Genomic DNA, 19,877 nt, shown 5'->3' on the forward strand with positions numbered 1-19,877 from the left:
TTTCTGCTGCTGGATGGTTATAATTGTCATGGATGTATTTCTATCAAATGATCAAATAAACTCACAAGTTTATTTCTCTCATATGTTCTTTGTCGATCTTTCCCCTTTTATTTAATGGTACTACCATGGGCTACAATATTTGCTATCATTGTCCATTCTTCCCACTGCTTAACTTCCAGGTCTTTCTTCCTTGAAGTCACTCTATTCCCTTCTTTCAATCTTCACTTCTACTCATCTGATTTACTCCCTTACGGCCTCTTTTAAAAAGTCTACCAGACTCTATTACACCCTCTCTTCTAATCTGTTGTGTACTCTACTGCCAGGAAAGTCTTCATAAATCTCTGCTTTCATTACATCGGTACCTGGAACAGTGCCAGATCCTAAAACAGAAACTAGCACATGGTATGTGCTCAGTAAATACCTGCGAAAGTCTTTACCATTTTTTCTAGTTTATCTGAAATAGCTTTTAATGAGGTATCTACTCAGTCTCCCAAATCAAAATCATTTATCTCATTTTCTACCTTCCCATAGAATTTTTTTCAACTTTCTCACAGCCCTTAGCACATGTCACCATGGTGTTAATCCTACCTGTTGGATCTCAACTCCTTAACCCAAATGCTGGGTATAATTATCTTAGAATCCTCCACAGTGCTTTAAATAGTAAGCCTTCAAGAGATGGTTCTGAATTGACCATTCACAATAAAATGTAGTAATAATATATTTATGGCACATTATTCACTCTATATTGCAACCAACAAATGTGAAATTTGCTGTTTTTGAGCAAAGTTTTGAAATGTGCCTCTAATAATTCTGAATGACATACTTCTTACAGAAATAATAAATAATGCTTTCAGATTTTAAGCCTTTCTAAGCTTTATTTTCACAATACAGTCCTTAGCCTTAGAACTCTCCATTTTATATTTTATAATAATATTAGAAAATCAAAGTTGTAAAATAAACTCTCCTTGATTTTGATAACATTAGAAATTCCATAACATTTATACTGTGACTAATAAAAATGTTATATAATATTATGATAAAAATCATGACAATAAATTTTTATTGAGAATGAACTGTGATGGGTACTGCTTTAAATATTTTACATGTATTAACTACTTCTAATCCTCATCAGAACCCTACAAAATAAGTTATGCTTATTTATAAATTGGGAAACTAAGGCACAGAAGTGAGATAATTTATATAAGGTCACACAGCTAGTCAATGGCAGAGCCCAGATTGAAACCCTGGCATTGTGGCTAATCATTTTTTTTCACCTTACACATATGAATAAACTCTTACTTTTGTAAGTCAACTAACTTTCACATCACGTGACTTTTAGGGAATATAAGTTTCCACTTCTATTTTTCAAGGATAAAAAAAGTAGAGGGAGGATTTGGAGGGCTCTGACTAGTTAGTTTTACTTCACATTCCTGCCAATGGACAGGAGTGGTTTTAATCGCCTGTCCAGTAACTAAAATGAGAGCTGCACAGAGCACCCAGGTACATCATCTTTTATGCAACAGGAACTTGCCATTGCAATCAATGAGGATACTGTTAGCACAGATGTTATCACTAATGCATAGGGCAGGGAGATTCTATTCTGTACACATGTTTCCTGTTTTTCTATTCCCATCTCCAAGATCCAGCTAGTTTCTAGCTGCAGCATGTCTCTCTTCAGGTTCTTTAGTTTGCTTATACCTATGAAAAGACAGACTAGATCTCATCTACAGGAATCATACTAATAACAGCTCTAGACACTATTGCATATGAGGTTCAGATGGGAGCTACCATGATATGCAGCCTAAAGGAGAAAAGATTTGGGTGGATATATTGTTATTGAAAATTTTATTGGAAGGATGATAAATTAGATTAACAACAGCCCCCAAAGAAGTAGAATAAGAATGTCGAGTAGAAGTTACTAGGAGATATTTGCGATCAATCTAAGAAATCACATTTTAAAAGAGGTGTCTAAAGATGGTATAGCTTTGTCTGAGATGTAGTAGTTTCTGTAACACTGAAGGTATCAAACATGGGTTAGACAAACACTTGGGGGGGGGGGGTATTACAAAGAATATATTGATACTGGCTATATAGTAACCCTAGATTATTTTTACATGTTTTACAACCCTGAGAGGACGTAATTCCAGTTTTGCATGGCCACGTGCTTGGGATTCCTATGTCCCTTACTATAACACACCCAGTCTTCAGCCTGTGTTGTCTCTATTTATACTTTCTCCAACTTGCAAGACTGATAATTATTTTAATTTTTGTCTTTTAGTCTGAAATTGTATCATTTTTCTTAAAGGAGATAGAGTCCTCCTCTGTTGTCCATATTCAGCATTCAGCAAACCCTTAATAATGCAGTCTACAAAAACAGGCAGTTTTATAGGAGAAGAATGTTTTGTACAAGCTAGGTACTCCATAAATGTATGCATACATCTGAAATGCACATATATAAAATATATAAAAATACAAAGAGTTCAGTTATAAATTTAGTAAACCATAGTTTCTTAGAATTTCAGAGCCATTTGCATTGATGAAAATTTTGAAACAAAAAAATAAATTACTTGGATGAGATCATTTGAGCTAAGCAATTTTTTCCAGAACCAGAAAAAAAATTCTGCATAATTGGACCTATTAATAATACGATGAAGAGATTTGGGGAGGAGGTCTAGGAAATGTTTTTAAAGGTGTTTTTGTAATATCTGTAATTCATCTAGAATGTCTTAACCTCCTTACACATGGACGTTTCTTTAAAGATAACCAGGAAACTAAGTTTTTCTCTAGAATCAGAAAAATACTGATTTGGAAGTATATTAATGCTAAGTAATTGGGTTTTATAGGTCTTACTAATACACATAATCAGGTTTGTATGAACCCAATTAGTCCTGAAGGAAGAAAGCACAAATTATACAAATCGTTTCTACTAAGATTATACTTAATAACAATTCCTTTATTTAAATTTTATTAACTTAAGAGCTTCTTATTAATAAAATAATAGATAAATATTTACCTATTTTATGAAAACCAAATATAACACGAGGGCACACAGTAATTTCTAGATGTCCCCAGGGATCAGGAGTGAGTAGACCCAAGCCTACAAAAAATGTCTGGACTGAGGGAAGAGGTATCCTAAAGTCCTCATAAGAAGCTTCCTGAATGTTTCCCACGATTGTCAGGACACTGCTAGGACACAGGTTGGTAGCTAAGCCCTGGAGTCGCTCTACAATTAATTATATTTCTAGTTCTATATATTTCTATATATTTCTAGTTGTATATTCTATATATTTCTATGTATTTCTACCTGTAGAGTGGAGTCACTCTAAAACTAATTGTATTTTCTATTATGACACAGCTGTAACTCATAACTCCTAGGTACCTCTTGAAGTTAAGTTGTTGTTGTTGTTGTTGTTTAAAACTGTCAAGGTAAGAAGCAATCAGGGTTAGTGAGGGAGGAGAAGACAGCAGAAAAGACAAATATAAAGTCTCAAGTAGAGAAGGTGTTGAACATTACAGGTTTTCTTTTTTCTTGACAGGCAACAAATTTTTCATACCCATTAAAACTTGCTTACCTGCTGCTAAAGTCTGTCCTGCTCCTGAAGCACTGGTCACACAACCAACTGAATTGCAGACAGTAACAGTAAACTCATATATCCTATAAGGTTTCAGTCCTTCTACAGTGTAAGATAGTTCTTGGGATTTAGCAGTGTACAGCAGCTTCAAGGCAAAAAAAAAAAAAAAAAAAGAAAGAAAGAAAAAGAAAGATAATAGGTAATCAGTGTGAAAATATAACCTTGGCAGTCAAAGTTCCATGAATTCAGGCAGAGGGAATTATTGCCAACCACCATTAGGAATAGGATTTCTTTTTTTTTTTTTTTTTGAAGAGTCTCGACAAGCCAGGATTTAATTGATAATTGTACAATCACACTGTTTTATGAGGTAATAATCCAGTTCCTGAGTGGATAAATGAGAAAACCAAGTTATTGCCTCATAAAGCAGCATGGTGGTATGGTTATTGTCACCAATGGTAGAGATAAAGATGGTGACATTGTCATTGTTATCATGATAAAGTCCAAACAAAGCCATGGGGCTTGGCCAAAAGTAACCCAGAGCAGTAATACCCAGGCTATTTGATAGGCTAGGACAGAAAGAAGTGTTGTTGCTATGTTAAATTAATACTATCATTTTCTTTATGAAAAAAAGTCACAGAAGAAAAAGGGGGAAAAAAATAAACATTAGACATATTACTGAGCATCCACATTAGGTCAATTCTCAATCATCTTTCTTATATAAACAAGCGTATACAGATTAGATCAAACAGTTACATTATTTGAAATATTATCTTTATCACATGATTTCAAATGAAAACAGTAGATTTGAGCCAAGAAGACTGACAGGAAACTCATAGTCCATAAATAAATTATTAAACAACGAACACTCAGAGTTGGTTCTGTCAGTATAATTTGAAGTGATCAGAAGCAACCACGTAAATTTGTTTAGTTTGTAGGTACAAAGGCCACTAGAAATTATATTCAGAAAATAAAAGTCATTAAAACAGAGAGTATGACACTAACTATGGGTACAAAACTAATTTTCTTAGGACTACTGATACATAGTCATATAAAATAATCTTCCACAAATATAAATACAGACAAATGTAAAGTTCAGTAACATTTGGAGTAGTTTTCTAGAGAACTTCTCTTTAGTGGTAAAATAAAATTCATTTGGAATATTTGCCTAGGTGTTGACTTTAAAATTTCAGTTCTAAAAAGCAGTGAGATTGGAATGTAAAATACAGTGTTTCAATAACGTTCAGAAATAAACATGGTTTTAAAGATTCTAAAACTCTAGGATAATTTAAATTTAAAACTTTTAAGACATTTCCTTGCAATTACATTTTGAAATCAGAAAAACATCAAATACCAAGTAATTATTTCTTTTTCTAATTCTAAAATCATTATTGATGTAATGAAGATATAAACTTTCCTGTGAAATAAAATTTCACAGATAAAAACTTTTCTGTGATTTAAAATTTTCTAAGTAAAATAAGCATTGAACTGAATTAAATGTATGAATATTGCTATAATGTTCATCCCTTTTAGAATAATCCTGGTAGAATTCAATGTAAATTTTTAGAAAATGGAATTGTTTTTAGGATAAAACACATTAAGCTATTTCTTATTTAATTTAGGAAGTACAATTATTTTTAAACAAAATCTTCTTTGTAGCAAGAACCTGCAATGACATAAAATAAGTAAGAAGAAATCTACACTAATATGTATTTTGATGGGCTTTTACTTCTCTACAGATGATTATTATAAATTACATTATTTTAAAAATACATTATTTGCCCCAGAACTTGCAGCATAAAATTATCTCTTGGATAGATTTTGTCTTTGTCATGTACATAGAGTCAATTTATAAGTCTTATAAGATTTATCTAATTGAAAGTTTTTCATGAAATAAGTCTTCAAAGGGGTAGGAGAAACTCCACAGCAGCTTTAATTCCCACAGTGAATCCTACATCATCACCACTTTTATGTATCCCCACTGCCTCATTCTTAGGCAAACGTTTTGTACTAGTTATTTTTATAGTAGATTTTCCCCGGGAATTTTGGCTATTTATTTACAAAGATTATAACAAGATATACTTAGGTCAGTTCAGATACAAATTTAATCATTGAGAAGGTAAAAAATTGGACTTTGTTCTGCTACTTTTGATTTCATTTCCTTGAATAGAGAATATTGCACTGGAGAGAGAGTTCAAAAGAGAATAAGGTGGGCCCATTGCAGTGGTTCATGCCTGTAATCCCAGGACTTTGGGAGGCCGAGGCGGGTGGGTCACTTGAGGCTAGGGGTTCGAGACCAACCTGGCAAAGATGGCAAAACCCTGTCTCTACTAAAAATACAAAAAAAAAAAAAAATTAGTCAGGTATAGTGGCGTGCACCTGTATTCCCAGCTACTTGGAAGGCTGAAGCACAAGCATCGCTTGAACTCAGGAGGAGAAGGTTGCAGTGAACCGAGACTGCGCCACTGCACTCCAGCCTGGGTCACAGAGTGAGACTCTGTCTCAAAAAAGTAAAAACAAAAAAGAGAATAAGGTGATATATCTATGTCCTTATTCCAGTTCAGGCATAATAGCCTTTTAAATAACAACAACAACAATAAAAAAAAAATAAAAAATTATTTTCCTGCCCCATTAAATGATAGCTAGTTTATAAAGTATAATGTAGTTCCATACCATTAATAATAATCACTAATAATAATGTGTCAATATTTATCAGGCTCTTTAAGCAGGTAGGTGAGCAGAAAATGGTTTTCCCATTTCACAGATGAATAAAACCAGAAGCACAGAGATGTGTGATATGGCTAATAATTGGGAGATGTGGAATATGAACAAACAGGTTGACTTCTAAGGCTGTAATTTTTATAAATAATATTTCTCCACTTATTTTTTTCTTAGAATAACTATTATGATATGAGTAATAGATAAATCAAAACTGTATTTTACAAAGAAAGAATAGTTTATAAAGCCAAAGAATAGTAAAAACAACAAAATAAAACATCAAATATAAATGAGATAAAACATGGCAAAGACCACATGGAAGTTATAACCAAATTTACCTTGAATCCCATGTTATACCAGATTGGTAGACTAACCTGTTTAAGTTAAAAGATATGTATTATACCAGTTGTGTTTCATCATGAGATAGTTGCAAATGAGTCAACACATAGATTAATGAAAAATAAGTAATCGTAAATTATTTATCGGCTCTTCTTTTTCGTCCAGTATACAAAATAAAATTTTGTGTTATACATGCATTCTGTCCACTAAAAAGGCTTAGAAAAACATGGAAAACTTATTAGTAGTGGATTGTATATTGTCTCCCAAAAATTCAGAATGAGAATTTATTTGGAAAATTAGATACTTGCAGATATAATTAATTAGTTGTCATCCTAGATTTCAGGTTGGTTTAAAATCCAATGACTGGTATCTTTATGGGAGAAACGAGAGGGACACACAGATCCAGAGGAGACAGAGACACAGAGTAGGACTTGTGAAGACAGAGGCAGCAGATATTAGTTATGTTGCCACAAGCCAAGGAACACCAGGAGCCATGGGTAAGTGGAAGAGAAGAAATGTCTCCTAGAGCCTGTGGGGAACTTGGTCGTACTAACACCTAAATTTCCATTGTTTTAAGACACTCAGTTTATGTTAATTTGTTACACCAGCCCGAGGACACAAATACTCTAGGGTACAAAGATCTGACCTCCTAACTTAATTTGAGACAAGCTAAGAGGGTCATTTCAGCTCCAGAACTACCCACAGAATCCACTGAGGCTGCTTCCGCTATTGCACCACAGTTCAGCTCCTTTGCTGCTCAATCCTACATACTTTATCACTTCACATTTGTTGTTTCTGAAAGTGCTCCCCCAATAACCCTCCTGTACTTAGTCTTCTACCAAGAGTCTGTTTCTGGGGGAATTTGCCCTAAGACAGTCATAACAGGAGTGGTCCTAGGAATGAGACTCTGAAAGGATAGTTTGGGCCTCCATCATCCACCCACTGGTGTAGTGATCTCATCACAGACAGCAGGTAGAGTACTGATAGTCCACAGCATGCCCTAGTGGTTCAATGCTGAAACTTCCATTAGTGGTGAACTGCGATGAGTTACCAGTAGAAGGTAATTCACTGGTTTGGTGGAATCAGTAATGATAAGCACTACTCTGGGGAAACTAGTAATTATAAGGACTATGCATGGATCTTTCTGGTTGCTATCAATGCACTGAAGAAAGACAAAGGAAATCTGAGGGTGATTAATTGCCAATTTAAGACAAACTATAAAAGCCACCTTGACAGTATTCTTTCTCTATAACAACAGCATCGTATTAAATGAATCAGATAAGCAGGAAATGGTAGGTATGCAGAGGCAAGACATATGTGTTCTAGAAAGTGGGAGAGCAATATTATGAAGATTAAGGCATCTGCCATATCAGTGAAGTTTTTAGGAGTTCATGTGGCCTGAGACATGCTAGGATAGCCACTCCAAAATACAGGACAAATTGACCTTGCATCTACCACCACTAAGAAGGAAACAGAATGTCTAGTTGACCTCTTCACGTTCTGAAGGGAGCATATTCCACATCTGAGAATACTGTTCTGAGAAATTTACTGAATAATATGAAAAGCTTCCAGGTTTGAGTGCATCCCAGAGTAGGAAAGGGCTCTGCACCAGGTCCAGCCTGTGGTACAGGCAGATCAGCCACTTGGGACATAATGTGTAGTAAATTTTACAGCACTAGAAGTAAGCATGGTGGGAAAAGATGTTTCAAGGCACATACAGAAAGAAAATCACAAGGCAGATAGACCCCAAGAGCTTGGAACAAAGACATAACATGTAATGGAAACTATATACTATTTGCTAAATGGCCCTAGCACGCTTTCAGGCCTCAGTAAAAACAGAACAACTTGTCATGGAACACCAAATAGTCATGCAGCTAGAGCTACTTTTTTATAATCTGGAAATTGTCTCAGCCAAGTCTTGAGGTTAGAAGGGCGCAACAGAAATGCATCATAAAATGGAAGTGGATGTCTGAGATTGGGTATAAGCAGAGCCAAAAGCCATAATGCATCGTACAAGCAGGTGGTTCAGGCCCCCATGACATCTACAATTCTTATACTGGTGGCTCAACCTCAGCTCCTACCTATGACCCACGGGAGGCCCCTTACGAGATAAAAGAATGGGGGGAAAAAACAGAGGTTAGTTTACAGATAGGAGGTCTTGGTATGTGGCTGCAAGCCAAAAATGGTAACTGTTGCTCTACAACCCTCCCTCATCAGAAATGGCCCTGCGGAACAGCAGAGAGAAGAAATCCTCTTAATGGGCAGAACTTCAGGCAGTTCACTTGCTCACACATGTTGTATGGAAAGAGACGTGTCTCAAGGTAAAATATATCTGGACAATATGGCAGTGGGTTGGAAATATTGGCCAAGGGAAAGAATAAAGAAAGATGGAAGGATCAGGAACTAGGAATTCCGGGAAAGAAAAATGTGGCTAGATCTATGGGAGTAGGCATAAAGTGTAAAGCTCTTTTTATCTCATGCTAATGCCCAGCGAACAGCATCTCTCTCAGAAGGGGCACTGAGCAACCAACTACACAGAATAACTCGTTCAGTTGACATCCTTCCACCAGCTTCTGCTATTGGCCACCTGGATGCTGGTAAAATGGGCAGAGAAGTATATCAGCCACAACTAGAGAGAACAAGAGCCTCTCATCCTCTAGGAGTGCTATGTGTATTAAATGAATTGGTCCACGTACACAGTAAAGCCTCAGTAACTTTTAGCTATGATAATTATTCTTACTACTGCTAGCTGGAGGATGAATTACTAGAAGGCAATATGTTACTGTATATTCAAAACCTTGAACATCTTCGTAACTCATTTTGATATAAGCTGTGATAAATTTAATTCTTCGGATTTTTTGAAGGAAGTAGAAATGTATAAGAAATGTACATGTAAGACGTTTTTATCAATGTTATTTATATTTCCAAAATAATTAATATAATACAATATCAACTGACTGTGGGCTGGTTAAATAATCATTGTGTGTCCAAATAACATGATAGTACACAGTTAATGAAAGTCAACTTCCTATAAAATATTTAAGGATACGTGATAAATGGAAAAAGCAAGTCTTGTGAAATAAATTCTACCAACTTAGTTTCAATATATGGTTATACCAGAAAAAAACAAGTGACATGCAAAGAGGGAGGCTTGTACACATAATATTATACTTAAAAAATGCCCCGTTTAACCAACATAGAGGGAGGCTTCTGTCATAGAATTCTGCAAACTCAAAAAATGTCCAAATGAAGCCCTAAGCCAATTCTGAAAGGACATTAGTTAAATATAACAATACCTGTGAAAACACCACAGGAATAGACTGCTGAAGTGATTGTTCAGAAATCATATTGATGTCATACCCCACAACTTTTCCTCTTGTAACATTATCTGCTGGCTTCTCCCAGGAGATATTGAGAGAGTACGAAGAGAGTGGAATGACTGAAGGAGGGATCATGAATACAGGTGCTATCAATGAGAACAATAACAACAACATCAAAACAGTGAATGCCGTCCCTATATATTTTCAAACTGAATTCACACATTCATTTCAGCTTCTGAAATACCTTGTACCTTTTAAAATATTCTGCTTTGAAAAAGCCCAAGAATATGCTGGTATATGTAAAAGGTATTCACTTTTTAAGATGTTATCTGAAAGTATATTCTCCATCTTCATATTACCAGCTACTTTCTATTTACAAAATAAAAATCTCATAGGAATTTGCTTGTGTTCACAAAGATAACTAATGGATAGTTAGATAGAAAATTGTAAGTCTTATGAGTATCTAAATGAAGCCACAAAAATAGAATATCTCAGTTCAAAAAGTTCAGAAAAATGCATGGTGATGTACTGGATTTCCCATGTAGGGAAATATGTCATTGAGCCAATCCAATTCAGCTGGCTGAATATTATTCTTCAGAAAGAGGTAAACCTAAAGCATCCTAAATAACCCCAATGAATGTCTCAAAGTTTTTGTTAACTTTTTATTGAAATGTTCAGGTTACATACACATGCATTTCCCCCCTGCCACTCTTGAGCTCTTTACAAGGATTTTAAATGTGCTAACCAAAGGTATATTATCAAAGGAACTCATTGCACTTTCATTAGTTAGTGACCCATAAGATTACGAGGGCCCAGTATTGCAGTTTCACCCATTACTTTTCATTTCTGACCTTGATTTTCCCCTTCCAGAATGCCATGCCTCATCACTTGTGCTATCATGGCTCTATTATTTGTCCAAGATGGCTGGTAGTCATTAAGAGATGCTCAAGCACAATGCGTATTTTATTCATGAAATGATTCCCTTGGACATCAACCTAAAGCTACCCTCATCCTCCATACTCCTAACAGGTCAAGTTTAGATCAGGACTTGGGTTTCTTTGATATTGACAGATTAAACACATAACAATAGTGTGTTTTTTTCTTAAAGGCTCACGAAATTTAAGTGTTTTTAATATAAAAAATAAAGTGGAGGATTAAAAATCTTTGCTTTAATGAAGATACTCCAGAAAATTTAGATATATTATCCTCCTTCCTTATCATCATGCCAACTGCTTACAAGCACACTTGTGAATTATAGATTTTGATGTCCAGGATTCTGTCATTATATATAATCTAGTATCTAAACTATTTATTTTGGAAAGATAAATAAAAACCAAGACAAACTTGTGGAATTGGTTGACTGTTATCTCTTTCACTGAACATAAATTATGCTATATATGGAGCAAGATGAGACATGTGTCCAATCCACTTCAGGAGTGGAAACCAAATGCTATTTTTGACAAACATTCCCAAAAGACTATAACTATAGTTAAGCCATTTTCGCCCCATGAATTAATAACTAAAGCATTTACTTTTGCCCCCTAAAACTTACTGCAAGTACTTTATGACCTTGAGTTGTTTATGTAACAAACCCATATATACGAAAATTTTCCTTGGTCTATGGAAGTTTCTAACTCTTGCTTTTCAAAATGTACTTTAGCAGTACTTTGACTTTAATTTGAGGAAGCACTTGCATTCAGAGGTTTTAAAAGTAGAACTTAAAGCATTGGTATTTACCTGATTCTCCCGTTCTTTCTGAGACCCAGGCAGAAGACACACTTCCAGCCATATTCACAGCTAAGACTCTAAACTCATACTTGGTATATGGCTCCAAGCCAGTGATGGTTGTCATTGTTTGAGGAGGTTTTAATGCATTTTCATTGGCCGATTCTGCAAATGACTGAGGACTGAGCCAACCACTGCTCTGAAAAACTCGACTTTCCTCAGATGTGGTTTCTTTAGTAGATCTCAGTCTTCTCATGTATAGTTCATACCTTATAATTATTCCTAGAGAAATTAAATAGTGAATCTAGGTAACTCATCAGACAAAGGGGTTACTTTAGGGGTATGGTAGGGACAGGTCATTTAAAGAGTGCTGGATTTTCATTATCTTTCTAATTAGATTACTGTCAATTTCCTTAGCATTCGAAATGTAGTGATTTAGTAGTTTTGTAATCTAGATGATAGGTACATAGAAGACAACAAACTGATATGTAGATGAATGTATAAAATACTATTAAAGGCATATGCATGGGGAAAACAAACCAAAATGGACAACATATAGACAAAAAATAACTATACTTTATCATAGCTAAATTCAATCTTTTTTGGAATTAATGGTCATAATTTCTATTCAGAATGGTCAATTCTTTTGGGGAAATTGATCACTGTAGCTCCAGTCTGTATCCTTTCAAATTTGGAGGTTTTAATTTAACTTGTTTAACATAAGCCCTGTTTGCATAAATGTTATAGTCAATTTCTACCCAGTTTTATCAAATAACTTTACAAATCTAAAGAAAGATTTTGCTATAATACGTACATGATATAAATGATTAAAAATCTGTGAATGTGTGTCTGGCCTATATAACCAAGGGTTCAATTGTATGAATGCAAAAATTAACTTAATGGAGTCAGTTGGCTTATATACATATTTTTTGTATTATTTTATATCCTTTTCTTGCTTAGAAGAGAAAATGTATTGCTTGTGGGTGCCCTAACTTGTGACACAGTCAAATATAATGCATTTCATAAGTGAGTTTCAAATTATAAACATCATTTGTGTTATGGCAGATGTCATTAAGAGCAAAGATAATATTAGCCTTTTAAGGGGCAATTTAATTGAATGGAATTTGTTATTAGATTAGAAGAAATACACTTGTTCCACTAACCAGGACAAACACTATCTTATATCTTTAGAAACTGTTTCTTAATTATTATATTGTGCAGTTATAAAAAGGAATACAATTGTCAAACTCCTAATTGCACAATTACAATAGATTCTCATTCATGTCTTGCCCAAGAAGGGGAATCTTGGCATTGGATTCTTACCATTTAATTCCATTGGTGGAGACCATTCTACGTGAAGTTCTGTAGAACTGATTTTCTGCACCTTAGGTGGACTCAGTCTTTGGGGAGGGGCCTGGGCTGTGGTCACGGTAATAGGCAAGCTGTGTAAACAGCCCCCGCTAGTACACGCCTGTACAGAAAAATAGTACTTGGCAAATGGAACCAGATTCCAGATGGTAGCTGAGGTTTCATGACCTTCATAGGAAACACATGGCTGACCACCAGCCAAAGGGACACAGGACAAAATATACTTCTCTATAGGACCAGATTGATTTGAGAGTGTTGTCCAGGTAAGTGTCACAGAGTCTGAGCCAACAGGAATGATATAACTTAAAGTCAAGTTTCCCTCTGGGACCCCTGGTTTTGTCCTGAAAGTGACAGTTACACTCCTTGTTGAACCATGCACATTGGTGGTCTCAATGTAATAGGAATATTTGGTATATGGTAACAGGTCAGTGTCTAAGAAGTATTGAACACCTGAAATGAAAAGAAAAAAAAAGTTACATTTCACAAGTTGGTGAAGAATCATTGCTAACTGCTTTCCTATCATATTATTTAATTACATAAACTATACCAATTTACTCTTTTGGTTAAGGATACATTTCATATTTTTAAAATTGAAATAATGTAAATACCAGTTGATTGCTTTTATTATTGAGTATAACATAAGAAAAGCGTCATTTGTAATAAAGAATATTTAGATGTTTGTTTTAGCTCTTGTTTTGCTTTTCATAATGTCTTTTTGTTAGAGGGTCTAAGAGAAAGTCCTTTCAGTTCTCCAAAACAGAAAAGTAACTATGTTTCCTCTATGTAACTGGTTTGCTTGTTAAACACTAAACACACCAGACCAAGGGTCAGTAAACTACCACCAAGGGGTAAATCTGTCACCTGACCAACATCTTGACTGGAAAATTTTCTTATTTTCTGACCTACAGAAATTATAAATGTTTATTATCTTAAGCTGCTAAATTTTGGAGACATTTGTTATCAGCAATGAAGAATTTACACAACAGACGTTTCAGATAAGCAGGACTTCTATGCATGAAGGATTGTGAGGGCAGAGAGAACAGCTACAAAGAGGTTTTAAAAAAATAAGATAGGGAGTGGAGGTGATTAGGCACGTGACTGGAAATGCTTGCTCTCTAAGGACAGGAAACACATTGTAGGATTGTGAAACACACAAATGCCAGAGTGGCTGCTGCCTGCTCCCTGATGCGGCCGTTTGTATGGGAGATGGGAGCAGGGTTCCATTATGCAGGGGTGCCCTATAGCAATATGAAGGTCCCAGCACATTTATGTGCTTCCCCTTCCCCTTCCCTCCTTCCTTCCTTCCTTCCTTCCTTCCTTCCTTCCTTCCTTCCTTCCTTCCTTCCTTCCTTCCTTCCTTCCTTCCTTCCTTCCTTCCTTCCTTCTTTCCGACAGGAGATAGAACTTTATTGTGGAAAAGCTGAGTTCGCAAAAGACTGAAACAGCAACAATGTTTAGCCTAGCCCATCTATTTACATAGGGGTTGGGGTTTCCCATACACATATGTATTGCTCTCCCCTAGCCTAGATTTACCCCATCAGCAACTTTCATTTCTTTCCATTGTCCACAAAAGACACAACTCTTCAGGTGATAACCTATCATGTAAACCTTGGCATTCTTTGTCACCCAGGCTGGAGTGCAGTAGCACAATCTCGGCTCACTGCAACCTCTGCCTCCAGGTTCAAGCGATCCTCCTGTCTCAGTCTCCCGAATAGAATAGCTGAGACTACAGGCGCCCACCACCATGCCTGGCTAATTTTTGTATTTTTTGTAGAGATGGGGTTGCACCATTTTGCCTGGGCTGGTTTGAACCCATGGGCTCAAGTGATCCGCCCACCTCAGCCTCCCAAAGTGCTGGGATGAGAGACATGAGCCACCGCACCCGGCCTTTCTTCCCAATCTACAGCTCCTACAGAGCACTCTGGGGTCTGACTGCTCAGTGGAGGAGGCTTCCGCCGGTGTTGTGGGGGGCACCTTGGGCATTGACTCAGGTAGGGGCCACTGTCTTGTCAGAGATGACCCTGATAGAGCCGAGGAAGGTGAGACAGTTCTCTCTCTGGTGACTGTTTTCAGTTGTACCATGGGTCCCAGGGGTCGCCTGAGATCAGGGTAGGGGCTGGCAGAAGAGCACTCACAGTCCCATGAGAGGTACTGAAGTCAAGGTCCCAGGTTTCAATCTGGGGCATGTGGTACCTGAGGAGACCATGATCCCTGGCTTCCTGGATGGCCCGTGTCAATCCCATGTGCTGCTTTATGCAGATTCCTGTGTATGGAGCATGGAAGATGATAACCATGGACAAACTCTTCCAAGAGCACAACATGCAACTTGTGATCTCGGCAGATGGGGCAGGGATTCCCAGCAATTTTATTCCCGCAAATCTATGTATTTCGAGTCCACTGTAGGGGTATACCACCTTGTGATTGCCGTGGTAGTCAGCCCAGATATGGCAAGAACCTATCCCTCCTGGTACTCTTCTGATTCCAGGTATTTCCAGGGTTCATTCTTATAAGGGGAAATGGGAACTGGGGACAAAGAATCCTTCTCAGAGGGAGCTTTGGTGCCAAGAGTCTAGAGGGGAACCTGAACTCCCTGGGCACCTCGGAAGAGAGAAAGGTTAGGAAGTCGCCTCTGCAGGGGGTTTAATGTGGACGCCGCCATCTTGATGTAGCCCAGGGCAGGAATTTCTTGGTTTCTTGAACCAAGAAACCAAGGTGAGGGTGCGGTGTTGAGAGCAAGTGAGTCTACTATGGGACCTTCTGTGGCTGGGACAAAGTCACTCTTCCACCTCTGAGAGGGCTAAAGGGTGGATGTAGGAGATGGAAAAAAAAAAAAAAAAAAATCTCAGGAATTTCTCAGCAATAGCAAAAGCCTAGGGAAGACTAAAATAATAGTGTGTTCAGGAAGCCATGACCAAGCTGAGAATGAACACACGTTCACCAGCTTCATGCATCAGACATTGATGCCTTGAGGATGCCAAGGGTTAAGATCTGGCCAGCTACACCTTACAAATGAGACTGCATCCTCTAAAGGGCCTTCTGCAAATGGCCAGAGGGAAGCTGCCCTTCCCCAAATGTCATGGCCGTTGAGGGAGGGGAATAATTAAAGACTGAACAATACAAGGGAGTATGTGAATGAAAGATGGTTTTTTCATTCTATTGCATATGCCATTGCAAATTCTTCATGAAAATATGTTGAGTATTGTATTAGAGTACAATCAGGACATAGAAACCACAGAGTAATTTGTACAAGTAAAGTTTAAAGAATGATTGATTACAACATGGTTTTACTTCCTAAGTGGTACAGAAAACTCTAAAGAATATGGGAATAGAAGAGACAGGGGAAAGACACCATCCTTAGTGCTAAGGCAGAGCACCCAAAGAAGGACCATATTTGTCCCCTAGGGCTGAGACTCAGACTTTCTAGACAGCGTGCAGTTGTGGCTCATTGTTATTTCAATAAATATTTATTAGATTAGATTAAAGTTACCCTTATCCCACAATAAGGCTGTTGAAAATATTAACAAAATTTGAAAAATCACTGATGGCTAGAACAATGATGGAAAATAATCTATTTAACATGCCAAAAGCCAAAACCTAAAAGACAAAAATAAATTTCAGTGCTGAATATTCCAAAAGATTGTCTGGCTTAAATTGGAAGTTGGAAGACCTATAACCTGATGACAATTAAAAGAAGTACAGTACTTGCTGGATTTTTGTAGCAACTGAAAAATGGAATATAATCCTAATAGATCAGAGTGTATTATACAAGAGTATTTGTATTTCTTACTTAATAAGAAATTGGAATCAGATAGAATTAGGATGGAACTATGCATTTGTGTAGGAATATCATATAAGGCTATTTATAGTGTGAAATAAATAAAAGCATTTGAAAGGGTATGAATAGGATACCCATTAATGATATCATAACAAAAAAAAAATACTCAGGTAAAAAGAGCTCTTATCTCAAGGTAGTTGCTCTCCTTGGCTGGGGTACAGATCTTTAACTCTGAGTTTGAAAATTTGCTGTTACTACAGACTTCTGCATTTTCAGAGCAACATTTAAAATCCTTGGCTCAGCACTGATTTTTGATCTTGGCTGATACCCTCCCGGTTTGTAGCACTCCCCCAGTGTACCGCCTACCAAAGCTACATGGAACTGACCATGATTGCTGAATATATCTTATTTTCTCATATACTTCCATGTCTTTTAACACAAAATTTATTTCATGACAATCACTCTTCCTTAACTACAGTATCTGGCTAATTCAGCTTATATTCCTTCCTTACTGGAAAACTTTCAGTGGTTCTCAATCACCATCATTGCCACCACAGGTACAGTTACATTTCCTACACCTCCCACGCCACCCTGTGTTTTCTTAACACCCCAAGTTTACTCTGGTTCAACATTTATATATTTTATTGTTACTTTGGTTTATTTATATGTCTCCCCACTCCGTAAGGAGAACTATTCCTTTCGTCTTTGTATTTCTAGTGGCTGATACAGTTTCTGGTCAGGAATAAGCACTGATCAAAATTTTATTTATTAAACACATGAATGATTTTTCTATACATATCTGATCTATTGTTCCAGGAAATAATATAGTAGTCCCCTATTATCCACAGGAGATACATTCCAAGATCTTCTGTGGATTCCTAAAACCACAAATAGTACTAAACCATATATATATACACACACATACATATATATACACACACTACTCTTTTTCCTATACATACATATATATGATAAAGTTTAATTTATGTTAGGCAGAGTAAGAGATTAACAACAGTAACTAAAAATAAAAATAGAACAATTCTAACAATATACCACAATAATAGTTATATGAATATGGTCTTTCTCTCTCTCTCTCAAAACATCTTATTGTACTGTAGACTCACCTATTTTTGGAGCATTGCTGACCATGGGTAACAAACTGCAGAAAACAAAACCATGGATAAGGGGAAACTACTGCATTAAGAATATTAAGAGCCTTATAAAAACAATTGTCTGTCATCTTCTCTTCTGTTTTCTCATCCTGTCTCTATATCTTATGTTTCTTCATTTATTCCTCTCAGAGGTAACTGAACCATCTTACCACTTGTTACATTGATCCCTTGATGTAGTATGCGCTTATAAATTATAATATTAAAGATGGAAATGAATAAGGGTAGAAATGAAGTCCCCGGGCTCATTAAAATATTTGGTTGTCTAAAACTCTAAACTTAAACTATGTTAATATCTATAGGTGATAGAAATCATTGTCACATGTAAAAGTAATCATCCTCTAGTTTCCAGTGGAAGGATTTCTCTAAAGAGACGTTTAAGGACTATATCCCCACTCATGGCATCCCAAATGAGGAACAACTCATCTGACTGTGAATCTAGGGAGTCAGGGGGTAGGGAGCAAATTATATTCAGATCAACCCATTGCTTTTTCTCTCTTCTAATTTGTCTTCCTGCAGGAAAAAGGATATAGTCTCTAATCTCACTTTCATCAGTAATGAAGATCATTTTTATTTTTAAATTTGATCTGCCTACTATGTCTAATGCTCTTTTGATTCCAAACTCAAATAGGAACAACACCAAAAAACAGTATGAGTTACTATCCACTCCCTAAACCTGCAACAGTAACACAAGAGTGCTATTTCCTCCAATAACTGTTCACTCCCATCCCATGACACGTAAGATACCTATGTGCAACCCAGAAGGGGGCTACAATAGAGATACTGTTAGGGATGATTATGTATGATCAGCCAAAGTGCTAGCTTGACCTCTACCTTAAATAAAATGTAAAGATATACCTTGTTTTTTAAAGTTAATTATTCACAACCTTTAAAATTATTCACCATTGTTTGCATGCTATTACTAATAACAAATAATTTGAAAGCTTTAAAGATGGTACACCAGTATATCATGATCCTAGGAAGAAAAGTATGTCTTAGAGAATCCCATAGCACATTAGGCCAGCCAGAAAAAGTTTCCATTCTAAAAAAGAATTCTATAAAGGTCTCAAACAAACTGTCAAACTTGCTTGGAAGACAACACCATTAATTTTCTTTGAAAAGTTCAATGATTCTCCACCTATAATTCCTAATGCCTTGATTTAACCCAAAGATTTGTGTTCATCCAGCTGAATATAAGTAGTGTTTCCTTTACATGTTACACATGCTAGCCATGCACTAGAAATAGAGTAATAAACATGAGGCTATTATTAGAATGATACAAAGTTCTGACAGTGTTAACCAATTGTTCTTACTGTTCAAATGCCATCATGCAGATAATTTTCACATCATTAATTACAGTGATTGTCAAGAAATGCCAGAAGTGGCATTTTTTAATGAAAAATATGGTTTTAGGAAATAATACCTTGTTTAATAGGATTATATAAATGTCTGATTAGTGAATGAATACACATTTGTCATGTAAGAAACTGTTATTTGGATTCCATATTAGTGCAATTGTCAAAACAGCCAGTGTTGTAATAACACGTGATGTTCTATAAAATAGATCACAATATGTTACTATGGAAATCATGCCTCTGGCTTGAATAATATCATTGATAGTTTTAAGTTTAATTTTTCTATTGCATTAAGCTGTATGGAAAATAGGGTGACCCTAATTCACAACTTCAGAAATAACTCAACCAGTGGTACTGTCATTTCAAAATCATTTTCAATATTTTTATAACTCCTCTCTTTCTCTGTCACAAAAGTTTAAGTTTCAGGACACCTGGATCATGCTGATATTTGGAAGAAAATAAACATTCTAGTAGCAGGTTTTTAGGATACTTTGCCAACATGGCAGATGTAGACAGATGTTCATTTCCCTTTGCAATCT

At 36.2% G+C, this 19,877-nt stretch overlaps 1 protein-coding gene and 1 pseudogene across 1 annotated transcript in view; both read right to left on the reverse strand.

Moving 5' to 3' along the window:
• The window catches only part of USH2A (usherin), an 800,507-nt gene that overhangs the window by 556,402 nt on the left and 224,228 nt on the right, over positions 1–19,877 (reverse strand). The window contains exons 17-20 of the mRNA XM_005540847.5: positions 12,995–13,489; positions 11,684–11,953; positions 9,923–10,092; positions 3,573–3,717 (exon numbers count right to left, since the gene is read on the reverse strand). Coding sequence (XP_005540904.3) covers positions 3,573–3,717; positions 9,923–10,092; positions 11,684–11,953; positions 12,995–13,489 — 1,080 coding nt within the window. The remainder of the gene's footprint in view (positions 1–3,572; positions 3,718–9,922; positions 10,093–11,683; positions 11,954–12,994; positions 13,490–19,877) is intronic.
• On the reverse strand, positions 14,373–15,873 carry LOC102115802 (small ribosomal subunit protein mS40 pseudogene; annotated as a pseudogene).

Source organism: Macaca fascicularis, chromosome 1 (assembly GCF_037993035.2).
Source record: "Macaca fascicularis isolate 582-1 chromosome 1, T2T-MFA8v1.1".
Taxonomy (NCBI): Eukaryota; Metazoa; Chordata; class Mammalia; order Primates; family Cercopithecidae; genus Macaca; species Macaca fascicularis.